The sequence below is a fragment of the Lagenorhynchus albirostris genome, chromosome 2 (genome assembly GCF_949774975.1).
Source record: "Lagenorhynchus albirostris chromosome 2, mLagAlb1.1, whole genome shotgun sequence".
Lineage (NCBI taxonomy): Eukaryota > Metazoa > Chordata > Mammalia > Artiodactyla > Delphinidae > Lagenorhynchus > Lagenorhynchus albirostris.
This window is the reverse complement of record NC_083096.1, coordinates 65,438,307-65,455,428: the sequence shown is the minus strand read 5'-3', so window position 1 is coordinate 65,455,428 and position 17,122 is coordinate 65,438,307. Positions and strand designations below refer to the sequence as shown.

General features: G+C 40.7%; 1 protein-coding gene across 5 annotated transcripts in view; it reads right to left on the bottom strand.

Annotated features, from left to right (window-relative positions):
* Positions 1–6,925, bottom strand: part of ALDH9A1 (aldehyde dehydrogenase 9 family member A1) — a 28,812-nt gene extending 21,887 nt beyond the window's left edge. For all 5 annotated transcript variants that reach the window (XR_009537549.1, XR_009537551.1, XR_009537550.1 and 2 more), the window contains exons 1-2: positions 6,712–6,925; positions 4,540–4,685 (exon numbers count right to left, since the gene is read on the bottom strand). Coding sequence is in view for 2 of the 5 variants with exons in the window: in XM_060134194.1 (XP_059990177.1) it covers positions 4,540–4,685; positions 6,712–6,892 (327 nt within the window). In the remaining 3 variants the exon portion in view is untranslated. The remainder of the gene's footprint in view (positions 1–4,539; positions 4,686–6,711) is intronic.
* Between the last annotated feature and the right edge of the window lie 10,197 nt (positions 6,926–17,122).

Here is a 17,122-nt window from a genome sequence, read left to right as displayed (position 1 = left end):
TATTTCTTGGGAAACATGTACTTCCTATCTACCCCTGTCATCCTCTCCACCACCCTGCTTCACATGTGACCTGACCAGGGGTCCTCTGGGATGAAAGAGAAGAAGCAAAGGGCAGGAGACTCACCTCTCTCCTTCACTTCAAACCCCCCAGCAAGCTCAGTGTTTAGCTTTTATAAGAGAACCACCTGAGCAAAGACATGCCCACTAAACCTTGACAAGCGTGAGCCCCTGCTTGCTTTAAGAGGCAGAGCTGAGCAAAGCAGTCACTGAAGGCAAGTGCATAATCTATATACATAATCTTTTTATATGTAAATGTGTTATCACAGTTTTAAAACACATTTTCTCTCTCCTTTTAAAGCCAAACGATAGCTACTTTCATAAGAACACTCCAACTAAGAAATGATTGGGGCCTACCATTAAGATCTTTATAATCTGATAAAAAGCATCAAAAGATTCAAAGTGAAAAGGAAACATAAGACCAATAAATATACCAAAAACCATTCACTTCACTAGGAGTCAATGGGCTCCCAGCTAAGGTGGAATTACAGGGACCAGATTTAGCCTCCACCTTAAGCAACTAAAAAGACCAGGTAAAATACATGAAACAACAATTTTCAGACACTGGACAGACAGCTCAGGACAGTGATCCCTGAGAGAGGGAAACAAATGAGGTGAGTCCTACACGTATTCTTGCCTACTGCCTGGAAAGAGTTCATCACAGAGCAGGGAGGAGGAACTTAGGTGGGGCCCAACAGATACTCTGAGTTGAGGAAACAGGTTGGGAGTTCAGGGAGTATGTGATGGCTACAGTCTGCAGGCTGAGTATGGGACAGAAGAGAGCTGCACAGGAGAACCCCAGAGATCCCCCTTAAGTCTTCATCTGAGAACTGGTCAGTTGTGAGGACACTACCCAAGGCCAGGAAAAAAACTAACCAAAAAGGTGAAAAAAATCCCCCAAACTCACACAGAGCCAGGAATAGTTCATGGTCCCACCAGCCACAGTGAGAAAAACCTCACTAATACACAGAGCATCAAGCTAGGTATTCAAAAGGGTATTCACTAGTGGGGCAAAATTAGCTTCTCTGGTCATACCTAACAAAGCACAGAAGCAAGCCTTGCAAGGATCAAATTGATTCCAAGTAACTTCACTGTGTCCCAGAACAAAGTTCATTAATATTTTTTAAAGTACAAGAATATTCGACATCCAACAACATACAATTCACAATGTCTATTGGTAATAAATTACCAGACATGCAAAATGTAGGAATGTTATATAACGCCTAACCAGGAGGAAAAAAAACAATCAATAGAAACAGAACCAGAATTGAGAGATGACAGAATTAGTAGACAGGGATATTAAATGTTATTATAACTATATTCCATGTGCTCAAGAAGGCAGAGGAAAACATGAGTATGTTAGGGAGCAATGTGGAGCAACGACAAAAAAGACTCATGTTGAACTTCTAGAGATGAAAAATACACTGGATGGGATTAATAGCAGATTAGACACTATAGAAGAAAAGATAGATGAACTTTAGGCATAACAATGGAAATTACCCAAAATAAAAAAAACAGAGGAAAAAAACTGTGGAAAAAATGAACAGAGCATCAGTGAACTGTAGAATAGTTTGAAGCAGCCCAACATATATGTAATTGGAGGCTCTGAAGAAGAGGAGATATAAAAGGGGGCAGAAAAAAAATATCTGAAGAAATAATAGCCAATACTTCTTCAAATTTAACTAAACTGTAAGTGTACAGGTTCAAGATCAATAAACTCCAAACAAAAGAAATATAAAGAAAACTGCATCAAAAGCCATAATGATGCACCCCAGTGTTCATTGCAGCACTATTTACAATAGCCAGGTCATGGAAGCAACCTAAATGCCCATCGACAGATGAATGGATAAAGAAGATGTAGTACATATATACAGCGGAATATTACTCAGCCATAAAAAGGAATGAAATTGGGTCACTGTAGAGATGTGGATGGATGTAGACTGTCATACTGAATGAAGTCAGAAAGAGAAAAATAAATATCATATATTAACACATATATGTGGAATCTAGAAAATTGGTACAGATGAACCAGTCTGCAAGGCAGAAATAGAGACACAGATGTAGAGAACAAACATACGGACACCAAGCGGGCAAGCGGTGGGTGGTGGAATGAACTGGGAGACTGGGATTAACATATATACACTAATATGTATAAAATAGATAACTAATAAGAACCTGCTGCATAAAAAAATAAAATTAAATTTTAAAAAAAGGAAGATATAATGAAATTGCTTAAAACTAGTGATAAGAAGAAAAATCTTAAAAGGAGCCAAAGGGGGAAAAAACATTAAAAACAGAGGAACAAAAATAAGAATGAAAGCAGACTTCTCTTCTGAAACAACACAAGCCAGATAACAGCGGTGCAACATCCTTAAAGTACTGAAAGAAAAAACTGTCAACCTAGAATTATCTACCTAGAATTCTTTTAAAAAGGAAAGCAAAATAAAGACTTTCAGACATACAAAACCTGAAAGAACATCTCCAGCAAACCTGCACTATAAAAAATGCTAAAGAAATTTCTTCAAGCAGAAAAAAAAATATGGTAACAGATGGAAATTTGGGCCTACCCAAAGGAATGAAAAGTGCTAGAAATGCTAAAAATGTAGGAAAATATCAAGTATTTTTATCTTATAAAAGATAATTGTGCATAGTTTAAAAATGGAAGGGGCAAAGAACTGCAGATCACGATTAACTAGAAAAATCACTACGAGAAACAACTGAGAGCTATAACTGTAGGCTGTGGTCAGAAGGTGGGATTTGTTTAGTTACGGAATAGTTTTGGGTAAAGGCAGATCCAGGGTATGATCATCAGACAAGAGCTTTAGAGAAATACAGTAATACATTTTTGACTGTAATATGTAAAAATATTACATAAGATATTAAAGAAAATGGAATGGGGAGTTTAAAGGAAAAGAAAATTAATATCAGATAGTCCATTTCAGAGCAAAAAAAAAATTAGATATTATTCAGGATTTAAAAAGTAATTTTATAATGATAAAGGAGCCAGTTCTTAAGAAGATATTACAGCCCAAATGCTTATGCACAAGGAAAACGTGAGAGACAAATCAGAATAATAAATTATCAGCTTTGAGTTAACACTTTTAATCTATCAAATAAAAAATAAATTTTAATAGCAGAAAATACCTTGTTGGGAGAAAATTCTCCAGGAATATTTTGACACTACTGCATGGTCCAGGCTTTCTGAGCAAAGGACACTGGCAAGCTGACTGAAAAACAAAGGCCTTAGAAGGCAGAGACGGGGTCTCCCAAAAGATAGACGTCACTGGAGCAATGTGGAGATATAAAGCTCTCTACTTCCTGTTCCTGGAGACATCTGCTTCTATTCCAGGGTAGTAAACCTAATGACACCTTCCCCCCTTATGAGATCTGCTTAATGAGTAACCTCTCTCCAGAGAAGAGAATGGGCAGATGTGCAGCCCCCATATAAGCTGAGTCTCATAATATTAGGGTTCCTCTCCTGTGGTGCAACCACTGCATGCAACAGGGTTAACACCTGCCTCTCACTGCATCACCCCATGGGGACTGGGACTCAGAAAACTAGTGCTAAAGTATTGCTCTGGGTACAGCATCTGGGTGCTGTAACAAACCCTTTCCCTAATCCAGAAAGCTTCATGTCTCTTGTCAGAATACACATATAACCTTGCAAGTAGGGTAACTCTTAGACCCTCAGTTTCTGACAATAACACACTGATGAGGAAAAAAGAAAATCATCACAGTCCTACACTGAGAGATAGCCTTGACTTATATTTTGGTGTATATCCTCTGAATTTTCTAATTTTCTGTAATGACAATCTAGTACTTTTGCTCTTTAAGACTGTAAAAAGCTAAACTTTATTTCTTAAGAGGGGAACACTGATGAATCTATGAAATCTTCCAGGCAGCTAAGGTAGAAAATAAACCTGAAAACAAAAAGTGAACTTAAGAGTCATCAGAGGAAAAAGTAAAAAGGAAACAAGTATACATAGTAAAATGAAAAGGAGACAAGCTACAAAGGATACATTATCACTCCAACAAAGAAGGAAAAGAAGGGCTTCCCTGGTGGCGCAGTGGTTGAGAGTCCGCCTGCCGATGCAGGGGACACGGGTTTGTGCCCCGGTCCGGGAAGATCCCACATGCCACAGAGCAGCTGGGCCCGTGAGCCATGGCCGCTGAGCCTGCGCGTCCGGAGCCTGTGGTCCGCAACGGGAGAGGCCATAGCAGTGAGAGGCCCGCATACCGCAAAAAAAAAAAAAAAGACGGAAAAGAAAACCTGCCGAGGGAGATGTCACAAGGAGCCAAGAGCCAGAATGAAATCACTGGAAAGCTTGTTGTACATACCAAGGTGAGCATATGGAAATGTCTTCCTAATTCATCAAAAAGGTATCACCTAATAGCGCATCAAGGTCTAACTGCAAATCATCATAAAGAACTCACAGAACAGTGCAAGAGGACTTTTCTGGAAGACATTAAATTAAAACATACCCTTATCATTCTGGCAGCCTCCAAAAGGATTCGGCAACGTTCCATGCCAGATTTTTGACTCCATATTTTAAAGGCAGCCTTTGCATCTTGAAGAGCTAAATTTACTTCCTTTTCTCCTGAACACGTGAAAGTAGCTATCACTCGCCCTATAAATACAGGGAAAGTCAGTGTTATCTCAATTGGTTGCCACACATTTTAAATAAAGTATTGTGTATCCAATTTTCCTTTTATTGATCCTCTTCTTGTTTTAAAGTATGGTTTGATTTAGTGACTACCCTTATACCAGCAGCTGACCTTTTTAAGAATCTAATAAAAATTGCAGACTTCTGTCCAGAAAAATCTACTGAACTGTATCACAGAATTATAGAGAGAACATGTCCCTTGCCTAGCACACCATGAACTTCAGGGTAAGAACCCCTGCCCTCCTCTATTTTACATTTGGGTTTACTAACATTAACCTCCAATCAATTATTTCACAATGCTCCTTAACAATGTTTGAGAATCCCAGAGGTCTTATAAAATCAAAGTACTCCGTCTCCTGTGTTATGAACTCTGACTTTAAATCACTGCTTTATGTTCTATACAAGTCATATAATACTGATACTTGATGAATATGGTTAATAAACAGAATATCAAGAAAAGATATTCCTAAAAGCAAGAAAAATTTTTTCTCAAATATGGGGAAAAGACAAACAGTCCCTCATTTTCTTATCTCAGTCTTATTCCCTATCCTGGGCAAAATATGAAATGATCAGTTTTTCTAGACCCAAATCCCAAGGGTTGTGACTGACTCTACTAAAAAGTATTCTCTAAGATGTCAAGTCAGCAGTTTCTTTTCCCCTCCCACAAGAACACCTGGGACTCCTGCTTTTTCCAGAGATTTCACAAACCTGCTATTTGTTACAAATTTAAGTAGCCAACTGGTAAAGGCAGTGCTTAAGGATCACACACACTGTAGGCAATTAAAATAAAGAGCAATTTTCCTTTCTTTTGTATCATTATGGCGGTGGGGGTCAAGAGGCTGTTTCTGGGCCTCCCTCGTGGCGCAGTGGTTGAGAGTCCGCCTGCCGATGCAGGGGACGCAGGTTCGTGCCCCGGTCCGGGAGGATCCCACATGCCACGGAGCGGCTGGCCCTGTGAGCCATGGCTGCTGAGCCTGTGCGTCCGGAGCCTGTGCTCCGCAACCGGAGAGGCCACAGCAGTGAGAGGCCCGCGTACCGCAAAAAAAAAAAAAAAAAAAGAGGCTGTTTCCTCCTACCTAAAGAAGAGCCTGATGGTGTCTGTGGCCCCTTCCTGCTCTGACAAGTCGCTGCTCTGTGGTTTGGTGTTATTGGTCAAATGTAAATTCTCCAGTCTCTTGAAATCCAGTTTTATCCCTCTGGCTACATACCACTTGGTTTGCACAAACATTTACATTTCTCTCCTCACAAATATTCCGTAACACCCAGCAAAACAAACACAAAGCAAAACCAAAACTAAAAACCTGTTCCTCATTTGCTTTGTGATCTATGGAGCTCCCAGGGCAAACTGAGGGCCTGGCACAGTGCTGGGCACACATTAAACACGGGATAAAAGCAGGATTTTTTTTTCCCTTTCCCAGTTCTGGTTCATGTTCGGAAATATTTTAACACTAGGTGACGGCAACAAAGTCCTCATTCACGCTAACTAGAAACCTCTGTGCGCGTTCCTCCATTTTCGCACAAGTGTTTCTTTTCACCCCGTCCTTCTAGAACTCCTCTGCTACGTGCACGGTTGAAGACATTACTGCAGTCCTAACCTTAAAATTTAATAATTAACGAAGACTCCACCTCACCCACCGGGGGCTTTGTGGACTCTCTGTTCAGGCCGTTGTAAAACTACCCATGACCCCATCGAGCAACTCACCAGCCTGTCCAGTTTCCTACGACCCCCTTCGTGTCCGGTCCACATGCTTTCGAGTTTGCACAGCACCGTTAGCTGCCTACACATACAACTTTATACTCTACACTGTCACTTACCTGTGCTCAGTAAACGTCTGCTGAATGCACTACATGAAGGTTCAGGGAGGTAGACTAGGCTCACCCCTGGGGCGGGGGAGAGTCAATCCGCGCCCGACCCTCGCCCCTACCCCGGTCTCCGCCTCGTTCCCCGCCCCGCCGCCCCGGCCCTGCCGCCCGGTCTCCGTCCCGTTACCGGTTGCTGGCTCTAACGCCTTCTCGGTGCCGGAGGCGTCCACCGGATCCACGCGGGCCCCGCCGCGGTAATTGAGCGGCTGAGACACGATGAAGGTGCCAGTGCTCATGGCGGCGACCAGAACAGGCCGGAGAGTGTGGCGAAGCGGAGAGATCCCGGCCGTACCCGCTCGGAGGAACATGGGGGACGGGCGCACTGTCGTGCCCTAGGTTAAGGGGAGGCGGGGAGGGGCTGGGGCCGCTGAAGGGGCGGGGGCCGCGGGGAGGCAGAGCTAGCTACGGGCTGAGGGGCGTGGCGCCGCTGGACTAGAGTTAAGGGGCCTCCAGGAAAGGAGCCGAGCCTTCCGGGGCGGAGTTTGCGAGACTTTTGGGGGCCCTCGCTAGGCTCCTCCGCGGTCCAGGTCTGGCCCTCGCTTAGCTGAAAGGATGGGCGAAACACCAGAGACTTAAACACACGCACACGCATGCACGCTTTCTCTCTCTCTCTCTCCCTCCCTCCCTCCCTCCGTCTCTCTCTCTCTCTCTCTCTCATTTTTGCTTTCTTCTTCCAGATCAATATTTGAAACAAGAGTTATCAGGTACATCACTGCATGTAATCATCCCAGGATCTTACTCTCGATTTTTCTGTCTGAAGAAAGCGGAGGATTGGAGTGCTAGTAATTTTACTTTGGGGATTACTTCACTATTAAGCCACCATTTCTTTATTTGTGTAATAATACTTTTAAAAAGTTATTGCCGGGCTTCCCTGGTGGCGCAGTGGTTGAGGGTCCGCCTGCAGATGCAGGGCACGCGGGTTCATGCCCCGGTCCGGGAAGATCCCGCATGCCGCGGAGCCTGCGCGTCCGGAGCCTGTGCTCCGCAACGGGAGAGGCCACAGCAGTGAGAGGCCCGCGTACCGCAAAAGAAAAGAAAAAAAAAAAGAAAAAGAAAAAGTTATTGCCTTTGTTGTACACCTGACACTAACACAACATTGTAAATCAACTATACTCCAATATAAAATAAAAATTAAATTAAAAAAATGTTTAAATGTTATTGTAAAGACCAACGGGAGGACTGTCAAGGAAACATGATATTTTGGAAAGTGCTGGGAGTGGGGGTGGTGGTGGGATGAATTGGGAGATTGGGATTGACATATATACACTAATATGTATAAAATAGACAACTAATAAAATAGACAACTAATAAGAACCTGCTGTATAAAAAATAAATAAAATTCAAAAACAAATGCAGTAAATAATTGTGAATAAATTAATACAAGTAAAAAAACAAGATATTTTGATGTGAAGCTGCTTTTTTTTTAAACATCTTTATTGGAGTATAATTGCTTTACAATGTTGTGTTTGTTTCTGCTGTATAACAAAGTGAATCAGCTACACATATACATATAACCCCATATCCCCTCCCTCTTGCGTCTCCCTCCCACTCTCCCTATCCCACCCCTCTAGGTGGTCACAAAGCACCAAGCTGATCTGAAACTTCTTTTTAAATTCCAAAAGATCTATGTAAATTCTATTAATGACAGCAGCACAAACGGAAACCTAATAACAGGTTATAAAGAGCAAAATCCTCATGAAAAGTCCTGTGGAAAAAAGGCACTCCCAAGGTCCCAGCAGCTAAGGGATCTTACACAAAAGCAGTCTTGTTCATTCTTCATACTGAACTCCCATGCATCTGCAGCAGAGAGTTTCATGAACAGAAATTAATTGCCAATATGCACATTCCATTAGTTCCAGCAGGCTTGTTACTCTTCTAGGGGCTGCAGTCTTGCTCAATGTTCTTTCCTTTACCTACCAGCACAATATTAGGGAGGGTGATTTTCACGTTTGAAACAGAAATAAACTACACTGGTCAACTTTTCCAGAACTCTATGTCAATTTGTTAACCCCTGCAATGCTTCTGAGATTTGTAGGTCTTGGTCCTCAAGTGGAAACAGCAACATTCAAACTTAGAACACCTGGGGCCAAACTCTGCTACTACCTTTGTTATTATTGGCCATTGGAAACAGAATTGAAAAATATCATGAGTTGATAACCAGCAATGTAGATTTCCAGGATCACTGGATCAAAGATGGTCATTTGCATGTACAGAGACCACACATCTGAAGGTTTTTACTTGGGGGGTGCAATTCCTACTTACAATGTTCTGCCCCAACAAATGCATTTTGACCTGTCAGATCATGGGTCCTGATGTTTGTTTTAGACATATGGTCGTGATGTCTGTTGCTATAATTCATAGATTATAAAAATGACAAATCTCCACCAAAATATTTAGCTCTTCCCCTTACCTACTGGTGCTTTTATTATTAGTGTTATTAACATATTATTATTTGAAAAACCCAACATGTAGAGAGAGCTTTATAGGTTGCAAAGCCCTTTCACATTTATCTCCTCACATAATGCTCATAATAACCCTGTAAAAGAAAAGGAGACTAGTACATTGAGTGAGGAGCTCATATAGGGCACTCTCATAAATATCTTAGTGGTAATTCAGCAAGTCAGGTTTTATCATCCTTTGTGTAGATGAGGCAACCAGCTCAGAAAGGTTGTAGATCTCCCCGCCTGGAGGACCTGGGATGGGAATCCAGGTCTGTGCAAATCCAAAGCACATTTCTTCTCACTACACCAGGTCCAGATGTTGTCCCCATGAAGGTTGCCATCAAAATTCTCTCTTAATTGGGTAGTCATTTATCAAAGAAAAGGGGGATTTTGAAACCCAGGAAGCTGGCCCTGGGGAAAAGATTTAAAGAACCTGTAAACTTCCTGGGAGGAGCTTCTTAGCAATACTCCCAAAGCAGCTGAGAAGCCACAGAGGGTGTTGGCCAGTTGTGATCGGGTTGAAAATTTAAAGAGACAGGCACACACCGAGTGAGACGAGTGCACCTCCTGAGATGGATGCATGAGGGACGGCACAGGTGAAGGGATAAAGAGGAGTGGGAGGAGTGGAATCGTTGCTAAAGGAGGAGGAGAAGCTGAGAGAAACTGCCTACCTCACAATTTGCTTAAAGCCAAGCCTGGGTGCCACTAAAGCCACCTCCATATCCAAATTTCCTTCCCCAGAGAACTGGAGGTGAAGAAGAAAAGCAACTAGATCCTCTTCCCCCATCTCCAGGATTCCCAAAGGAGGGAGCCCTTGGGAACCCATTTGGGGTCCCTCACTCCCCTCTCACCCCCATGTCATCCAGCTGCCAGGCTGTTGCTTTGGCTTAGTTTCATCATTAGCGGTACTCCATGCTTTGATACATCCACCAGGAGGAAAAGAAAATGTCTTTAGGGAGTAGCCAGCTCTTACTCCATCTTCTAGAACTACATTAAAAATAAACAGTCATACAACTTTTTTTCCTGGATACAATAATACATCTATTACACTTTTTCTTTCAATGAGGAACCAGAAAACCATCCACACAAAAAGAGGAAAAAAATTATTCAGAATCCTTTTCCTGCCCATATTTATTTACAGGGACTTTCTCTTATAATAGTTTACAGATTGAATTCCATTTTAAGCCTTGAGAATGCACACATTCTTCACATATAGAATATAATTGTCTTGGGACTTCCCTGGTGGCACAGTGCTTAAGAATCCACCTGCCAATGCAGGAGACACAGGTTCGAGCCCTGGTCCGGGAAGATCCCACATGCCACGGAGCAACTAAGCCCGTGCGCCACAACTACTGAGCCTGTGCTCTAGAGCCCGTGAGTCACAACTACTGAGCCCGCGTGCCACAACTACTGAAGCCCGCGCGCCTAGAGCTGGTGCTCCACAACAAGAGAAGCCACCACAATGATAAGATCATGCATTGCAACGAAGACCCAACGAAGCCAAAAATAAAATAAAGAAATTAAAAGAAATTAAAGACTCAAAGATTTTAAAAAAAAGTTATCTCTGTGATAAGCCATAATTGAAAATATGAAAAAGAACATATATTTGTATAACTGAATCACTTTGCTGTACAGCAGAAATTAACACATTGTAAATCAACTATACTTCAGTAAAATAAGTTTGAAAAAATTAAAAAAAGCAATTTTGAAATTAAAAAACCTCATCTCTTAGTAGACTTACATTTATCCTCTTCCATATTCATTTGTGACAGGTGAACAATTTCCTGATTTAATAATTTAAATTTTTCTTCTAAGATTCACAAAGTCACGTTAATATGTACCATTCAGATGGTGAAACAGGAATGTGGGGAAGTTTTTTAAAGAGAGGGAAAAGAGACAGTGGTAGTCACTTAAATGATACTCCCTGGGAACCCCAGATTGCCTTACATGAAGACATTTTGCATAAAGGGTAACAAGTCCAGACAGGATTCCAGCTCAGCAGTCTTATACTGTAGACCCAATGGAGTCAGCCTACCGGATGCTCTAGTGGAAAGAGCATGGACCCTGGGGCCTAAGGCTCTTCCTGGTTCTGCCACTTGCTGTGATCTTGGACACATCACAACATTTCAGAACCTGATCTGTCACACAGAAAATCAGGACAATAAAAAGATATCCTATCTACCTTATAGGACTGCTGTGCTTGAAGATCAAATGCTGTCAATATGCGAGGCATAATGTCAATTGCTTTATATAATCCATCCAAAACACTATGAGGGAAAAATCCATGTCGCTGATGTGACTAGAACCAGTAATTTGTAGGTTAATGTAAAAAGTTAATTACAGAATCATGAAAAAATTTTTGTATGTACTTCAGACACTTCTAACTTATAACAAATATATACCTATTCACTTCTGATGTAGGGTCAAGGCTTTTTCCCTGAATATGAGCCTATTTTTTTGAGTCTCGTTTTTCTTTTAATAAATTTATTTATTTTTGGCTGCTTTGGGTCTTCGTTGCTGCGCGCGGGCTTTCTCTAGTTGCGGCGAGCGGGGGCTACTCTTCGTTGTGGTGCGTGGGCTTCTCATTGCGGTGGCTTCTCTTGTTGCAGAGCATGGGCCCCAGGCATGCGGGCTTCAGTAGTTGTGGCTTGTGGGCTCTAGAGCTCAGGCTCAGTAGTTGTGGCGCATGGGCTTAGTTGCTCCGCAGCACGTGGGATCTTCCCAGACCAGGGCTCAAACCCGTGTCCCCTACGTTGGCAGGCGGATTCTTAACCACTGCGCCACCAGCGAAGTCCCTTTTTTCTTTTTTTGTATACACTAAACCCATAATAAGTGTTCAAAGAACACTTTATTTTGTTTTCCATGCATAGTTTATAGCAATAAAACAGAATCAAACATTTGCAACTCAAAGATTTCAAAGACTGCAAGAATTTAAACAGAGTTTTAAAAATTTATTTATTTAATCTTATTTTTTGGCCATGCCGCGCAGCATGTGGGATCACAGTTCCACAACCAGGGATTGAACCCGCGTGCCCTGCAGTGCAAGCATGGAGTCTTAACCACTGGACCGCCAGGGAAGTCCCTAAACAGAACTTGTGATGATGAAAATTCCATGTTTTGTGGCAATGCTTTCCTAAAATAAAATGTTGTGGGTTTTTTTTTGTGGTATGCGGCCTCTCACTGTTGTGGCCTCTCCCGTTGCGGAGCACAGGCTCCAAACGCACAGGCTCAGCGGCCATGGCTCACGGGCCCAGCCGCTCCGCGGTATGTGGGATCCTCCCGGACTAGGGCACTAACCCGCGTCCCCTGCATCAACAGGCGGACTCTCAACCACTGCGCCACCAGGGAAGCCCTAAAATAAAATGTTTTTAAGACGAAAATGTATCACCTCTTATTTCCAGTTTTGGTTTCTTTAAAGTGAAGTATGAACTAAAACACTAAGAATGAATATGAGTACTGAATCTTTCTAAACTTTTATTACTTTTTTCAGTCTCTATTATTTTACCCATATGTAAGTCAAAGCAATTATTTTTAGCAATTTGCTTTTATTGAGTCATTCCAAACCATTCAAACTAGTTTTCATGGACACAATTCTCTTTTTTGCATTCATATTTCATTAATTTACACAATACCTAGCGTACATAATTAAAATTAACAAGTAAAACAAGTAACGTTATACAATTCCCTGGTAAGAGCTAAAGTGCATACGTGCGGCTGAGAGTGTCCAGTGTGCTGTGGGCAGCAGGCAGCAGGGTTTTCAGAGGGAACTAAGAGAATCTAGCTGAAGACTCAGATGAGTGATGTTGGATATGACAGTTTTAACTGGAGTGTTCATCCCATTTTCCAGACGAGGCCATTGAGGCTTAGACAGTTAAGAGATTTGCCCATTTTTAATAAATGACTCATATGAAAAGCTGAAACAGATACAGGGAAAAGAAACCTAACACATAAAGGTCAGAGAAAACCTTTAGGAGGAGGAGATGCTTGAGTTGAGTTGAGAAGGAAACATGAGAAAATCAGGCAAATAAGAGGAAGAATATTTCAGGCAGAGAAAACAAAGGTAATAAAGTCTAAAAATGTGAAAAATGCAGAATTTAAAAAATAAATTTGCTTGACTAGAGCCTAGGATGTATGCGAGACAGGGATGGGAGAAGGGTAGATCCTAGGGGTGGGAGAGGCTGGAGATCCAGACTAGGATGATTTTCTATGCTAAATAGTCTACATTTACTTACAGGTTACTGGGAGCCGGTGGACAACTTTCCTTGGAGGAGCAACACAAGTAGATTTATATTTTAGAAAGATTATTGACTTTACAGGATGGATGATGAGCCAGGAGAGACCAGAGTAAAGGAGACTACGTGGGAGGCTACTTCAGGGAAATTTAGGGGACAGAGATGAGGACATGAATGAGAAACTCAAAAAAGAAACTATTCCAGATAATCTGCAATTTCAGTAATCTGACTGTATACCTGGAGTGGGATGTATTTTAAAGAACCTCCCCCCACTCTCCCCCCAAAAAAACTTCAATTATTTTCAGTAATTATATTGTTGGTAGTAATGTTGGTATTGATAATCTGGGACTTTTGGGTGGATATTGTGGGATTATGCTAAAGACTAAGTATATGATATTCCATCATTTCTGGCAATGAAAACTGGAATTCTTAGCATGAGAATTAAGAGAGACACAGGTTAAAGAAATTAAGGAAAAACTCTGTAGCTCGGAATTTAAGAGGGGCATAGAGTACTGGTATAAACACATGATGCATTTTATCTTAAAACAACAACAAAACGTATTACCTATCTTAGTCCACAAAAAGGGCCTAGAAACCTACTAACCCAGTCTCAACGAGCATCTTTATGCTCTGACTGCAGTCTCCAAATACCATTCCCCAGTAAAAATAATCAGGCCTCCTTGAAGAAAGTGTTGCCTTCTGCTCAGGCAGGAAATATGAGGTGGCCCTGGAACATCTTGTCATATCACTTAGCAAGGATGCCACCAATGAAAACTAGGGTCATGTCAAACAGTCCCAGGAGCCAGCTTAAAGAGCCTCTCGCTGGCCAAAAATAGGACAATTTGAGCATCCGCAAGAAAAATAACTTCAGTGAACTGAAATGAATCAAGTATGTTTAAACCTATGAACTGCTAATCACACACATTGTTCACCCCTGGAGCATTAGAGTGAACAGCTCATTATTTTGAAAACCAGATAATCACGCATTTAGTCTGCCTTTCCTATAAAATTTAACACTGGGTAACCAAACGGTAATATGAAGGGATGCTTCTACCTATAGAGGTACTTTTACCTAATAAATGAAGAGATAGTAGAGTATCATAATTTTTCAATCCCTAATTATTAGTAATTAGTGATTAGCAAAAGCTAACATTACAAAAAGAGACAAGCAACAGTGTGTAAAACAGGCATGCAATCAGCAAATTTCAAACTGAGGGAAACCCTACAGGGGAAACAATGCAGTTTCTTCAACAAATAAATTACAAGGGGGGAAAAGAAAGAGAGATAGTGCAGAACTAAAATGTGAGTGGACTGCAAACCAGCCAACATCAGCGTCACCCTGGAATTTGTTAGAAGTGCAAGTTCTCAAGCTACACTGCAGTCTTATCAGAAACTCTGCAGTAGGGCCCAGCAGTCTGTGTTTTAAGGCTTCTAGGTGATTCTGATGTATTCTAGTTTGAGAACCACGATAATAGATTAGAAGAGATTTACAACGCTTGTCAACCAACTGATTCAAAAAAACTGTAAAAAATTTTGACATCTATAGACAATTATCCTATCAAGGAATTGTCAATTTTTTAAAGTGTGAAAATGGTACTGAGACATATATAGAGATATAGATATTCTTTAAAGCCCTGAAACGTTTATGAGTAAAAGATACAATGCCTAGGATTTGCTTTAGAATAATATAAGAGGAATAGAAGAACAGGTAGACAGAAGATTGGCCATTAATTAATTGCTGAAGATGAATAATCAGTATCTGGGTGTTCTTTATACATTTTTTTAACTTTCATTTATTTTTGAGGTTTTTCCCCATTCTAAAAAGCTTTAAAACTCAAAGCAAGAAGTAAATTCAAAGAAAATAAAAGACTGTAACTTAAGCAGAATTAATCCAAAAAAGGAGAAAGTATATGGTGCTTTTACTTGTATTGAAGGGCAGGACTGAAATACACAATATAAGTTTAAGTTATGTTGAAAAAACCCTACTACACACTAGCCTGTGACAAAATGATTTTGATTTGGATGTAAGGGAAAATTCTGGATGCTCATCAACCCACTGATGTCATTTTAAATTACTAGACAAACTGAAGAGAATAATTTTCAAATGAGAGAAGAGGAACCACAATCTGGTCAAAGGCATATGAGTACACTCGTTTGCTTTCCAGGTTTCAAACTGGCTTAGATTTTGAAGTCTTATCTGTTAATAAATTTAGGTTTACCTGAATTTTTAAAAAGTTTACTACTAAGTATATTATGAGCACAACCTGAGTAGCCTAAGGTAAATATTAATAATGCTTGATTTTTTTTTTTAACTAGGAAGGGGACAATCTACCCTTTACATAAGCAAAGTAGCCAAATCACGTGTTTTGAGAGCTGTTCAGAGGCTTCTCTGGCTTGAAATGTCATCTCCACTAATTAAGTGATGGTCTGGATTTAGAGTCATCCAAATGACTAGTCTTGAAAATTTTTCAGGGCAAGTAAATTAAAAAGCTAACTGTGAGGCTACAGTAGCCCTTAGTATCTCCTTGAGTTTACATTCTTGTGATGTGATAGCTCTGTTTCCTCTGCATACATCCCTGCTATTGTGTCCTTTTAGGAATAGGGTGAATAGATGTTCTCTCTCCTCCTTCCTTCTCCTTTTTTACTTCTCCCTCTTATTTACCCTCTTCCACTGAAATATACTTTATGAAAACCTCAACATCCATTAGAAATCTGATTAGAAAGCACCAGCTTCAAAACCTAAGAGGGCTGATGGGAGGATGAACTATATATTTTCACTTTACAAGGTAATAGCAGAATTTTGAGTGTGGTTTCTTCTCTTTTTATGCTTTATTTTAGATATTCCATCATTTTCTCATCATTGTTATCGTGGTCATCATTTCCTTCTTTATTACCCTTTTAATTATTATTTTGCCTGGAACAGTTAATGACATGGAGAAAAGACCATTAGAAGTTATCACTATCCATTATCAGGCATCTTTTCTGATAAAGGTAACCTTGCAATAGAGATTTCTGTTCCATTTCATCTGCTTTCAATGAGCTCCTGCTGTGCTCCCTCCCACCCACGTGATGGCTTTGAGGAAACAAGAACAACAACCAAAAAAGACAAAGCCTCAACTTTAGAGCTCATATACTCTAGCTGAGGAGATAAGGGAAAGAGATGGGAAGAGACTCACCACATGCTATATTGGGATGTTATAATACAACATAGCATTTGAGAGCCTGGACTACATGGCTTTAAACTGCTTGGGTTCGAATCCTAACTCTGCCACTCACTAGCTAAGGGATGCTAAGCAAGTTACTTAATCTCTCTTGCCTCAGTTTCTTCATCTGTTAAATGAGGGCAAGAACAGTAATTACTTTGTGGGGTTGTCTCGAGATAATGCTTAAACTAGATAATCCATAAAATATTTAAATTTATCAATATATTTTATCAATTTCTGTGTTGACCATCGATTCTTCGATCCCACACCTTCCCCCTGGTATTCTTCCCCGTCCCTGAAATATACCCTTTAATAATTCAACTATCTTGGATTTTGTAGCTCTGAAAATATTTTCCCCAGTTTTGCTCCCAAACTTCTGGTTTAGTTGTACATAAAATTCTAGGTTGATAATTATTTTCCCCAGCTTTCAAAATATTATCCCACTGTCTTCTGGACTTGATGCCATTGAAAAGTTTGCTGTTGGTTTAACAGTTGTTACTTTGCAAATAATGTACCTTTCTCACTGGTAGAATACATGCATCTAAGGACACTACTGATAAAAGTAAACATTTAGTACTAGAGTTATCACTCCACATAAGATTTCTAATTCCATGGATTCGGGGGCGGGGGGGGGGGAGATCATGGTATAAACATCCCCTCAT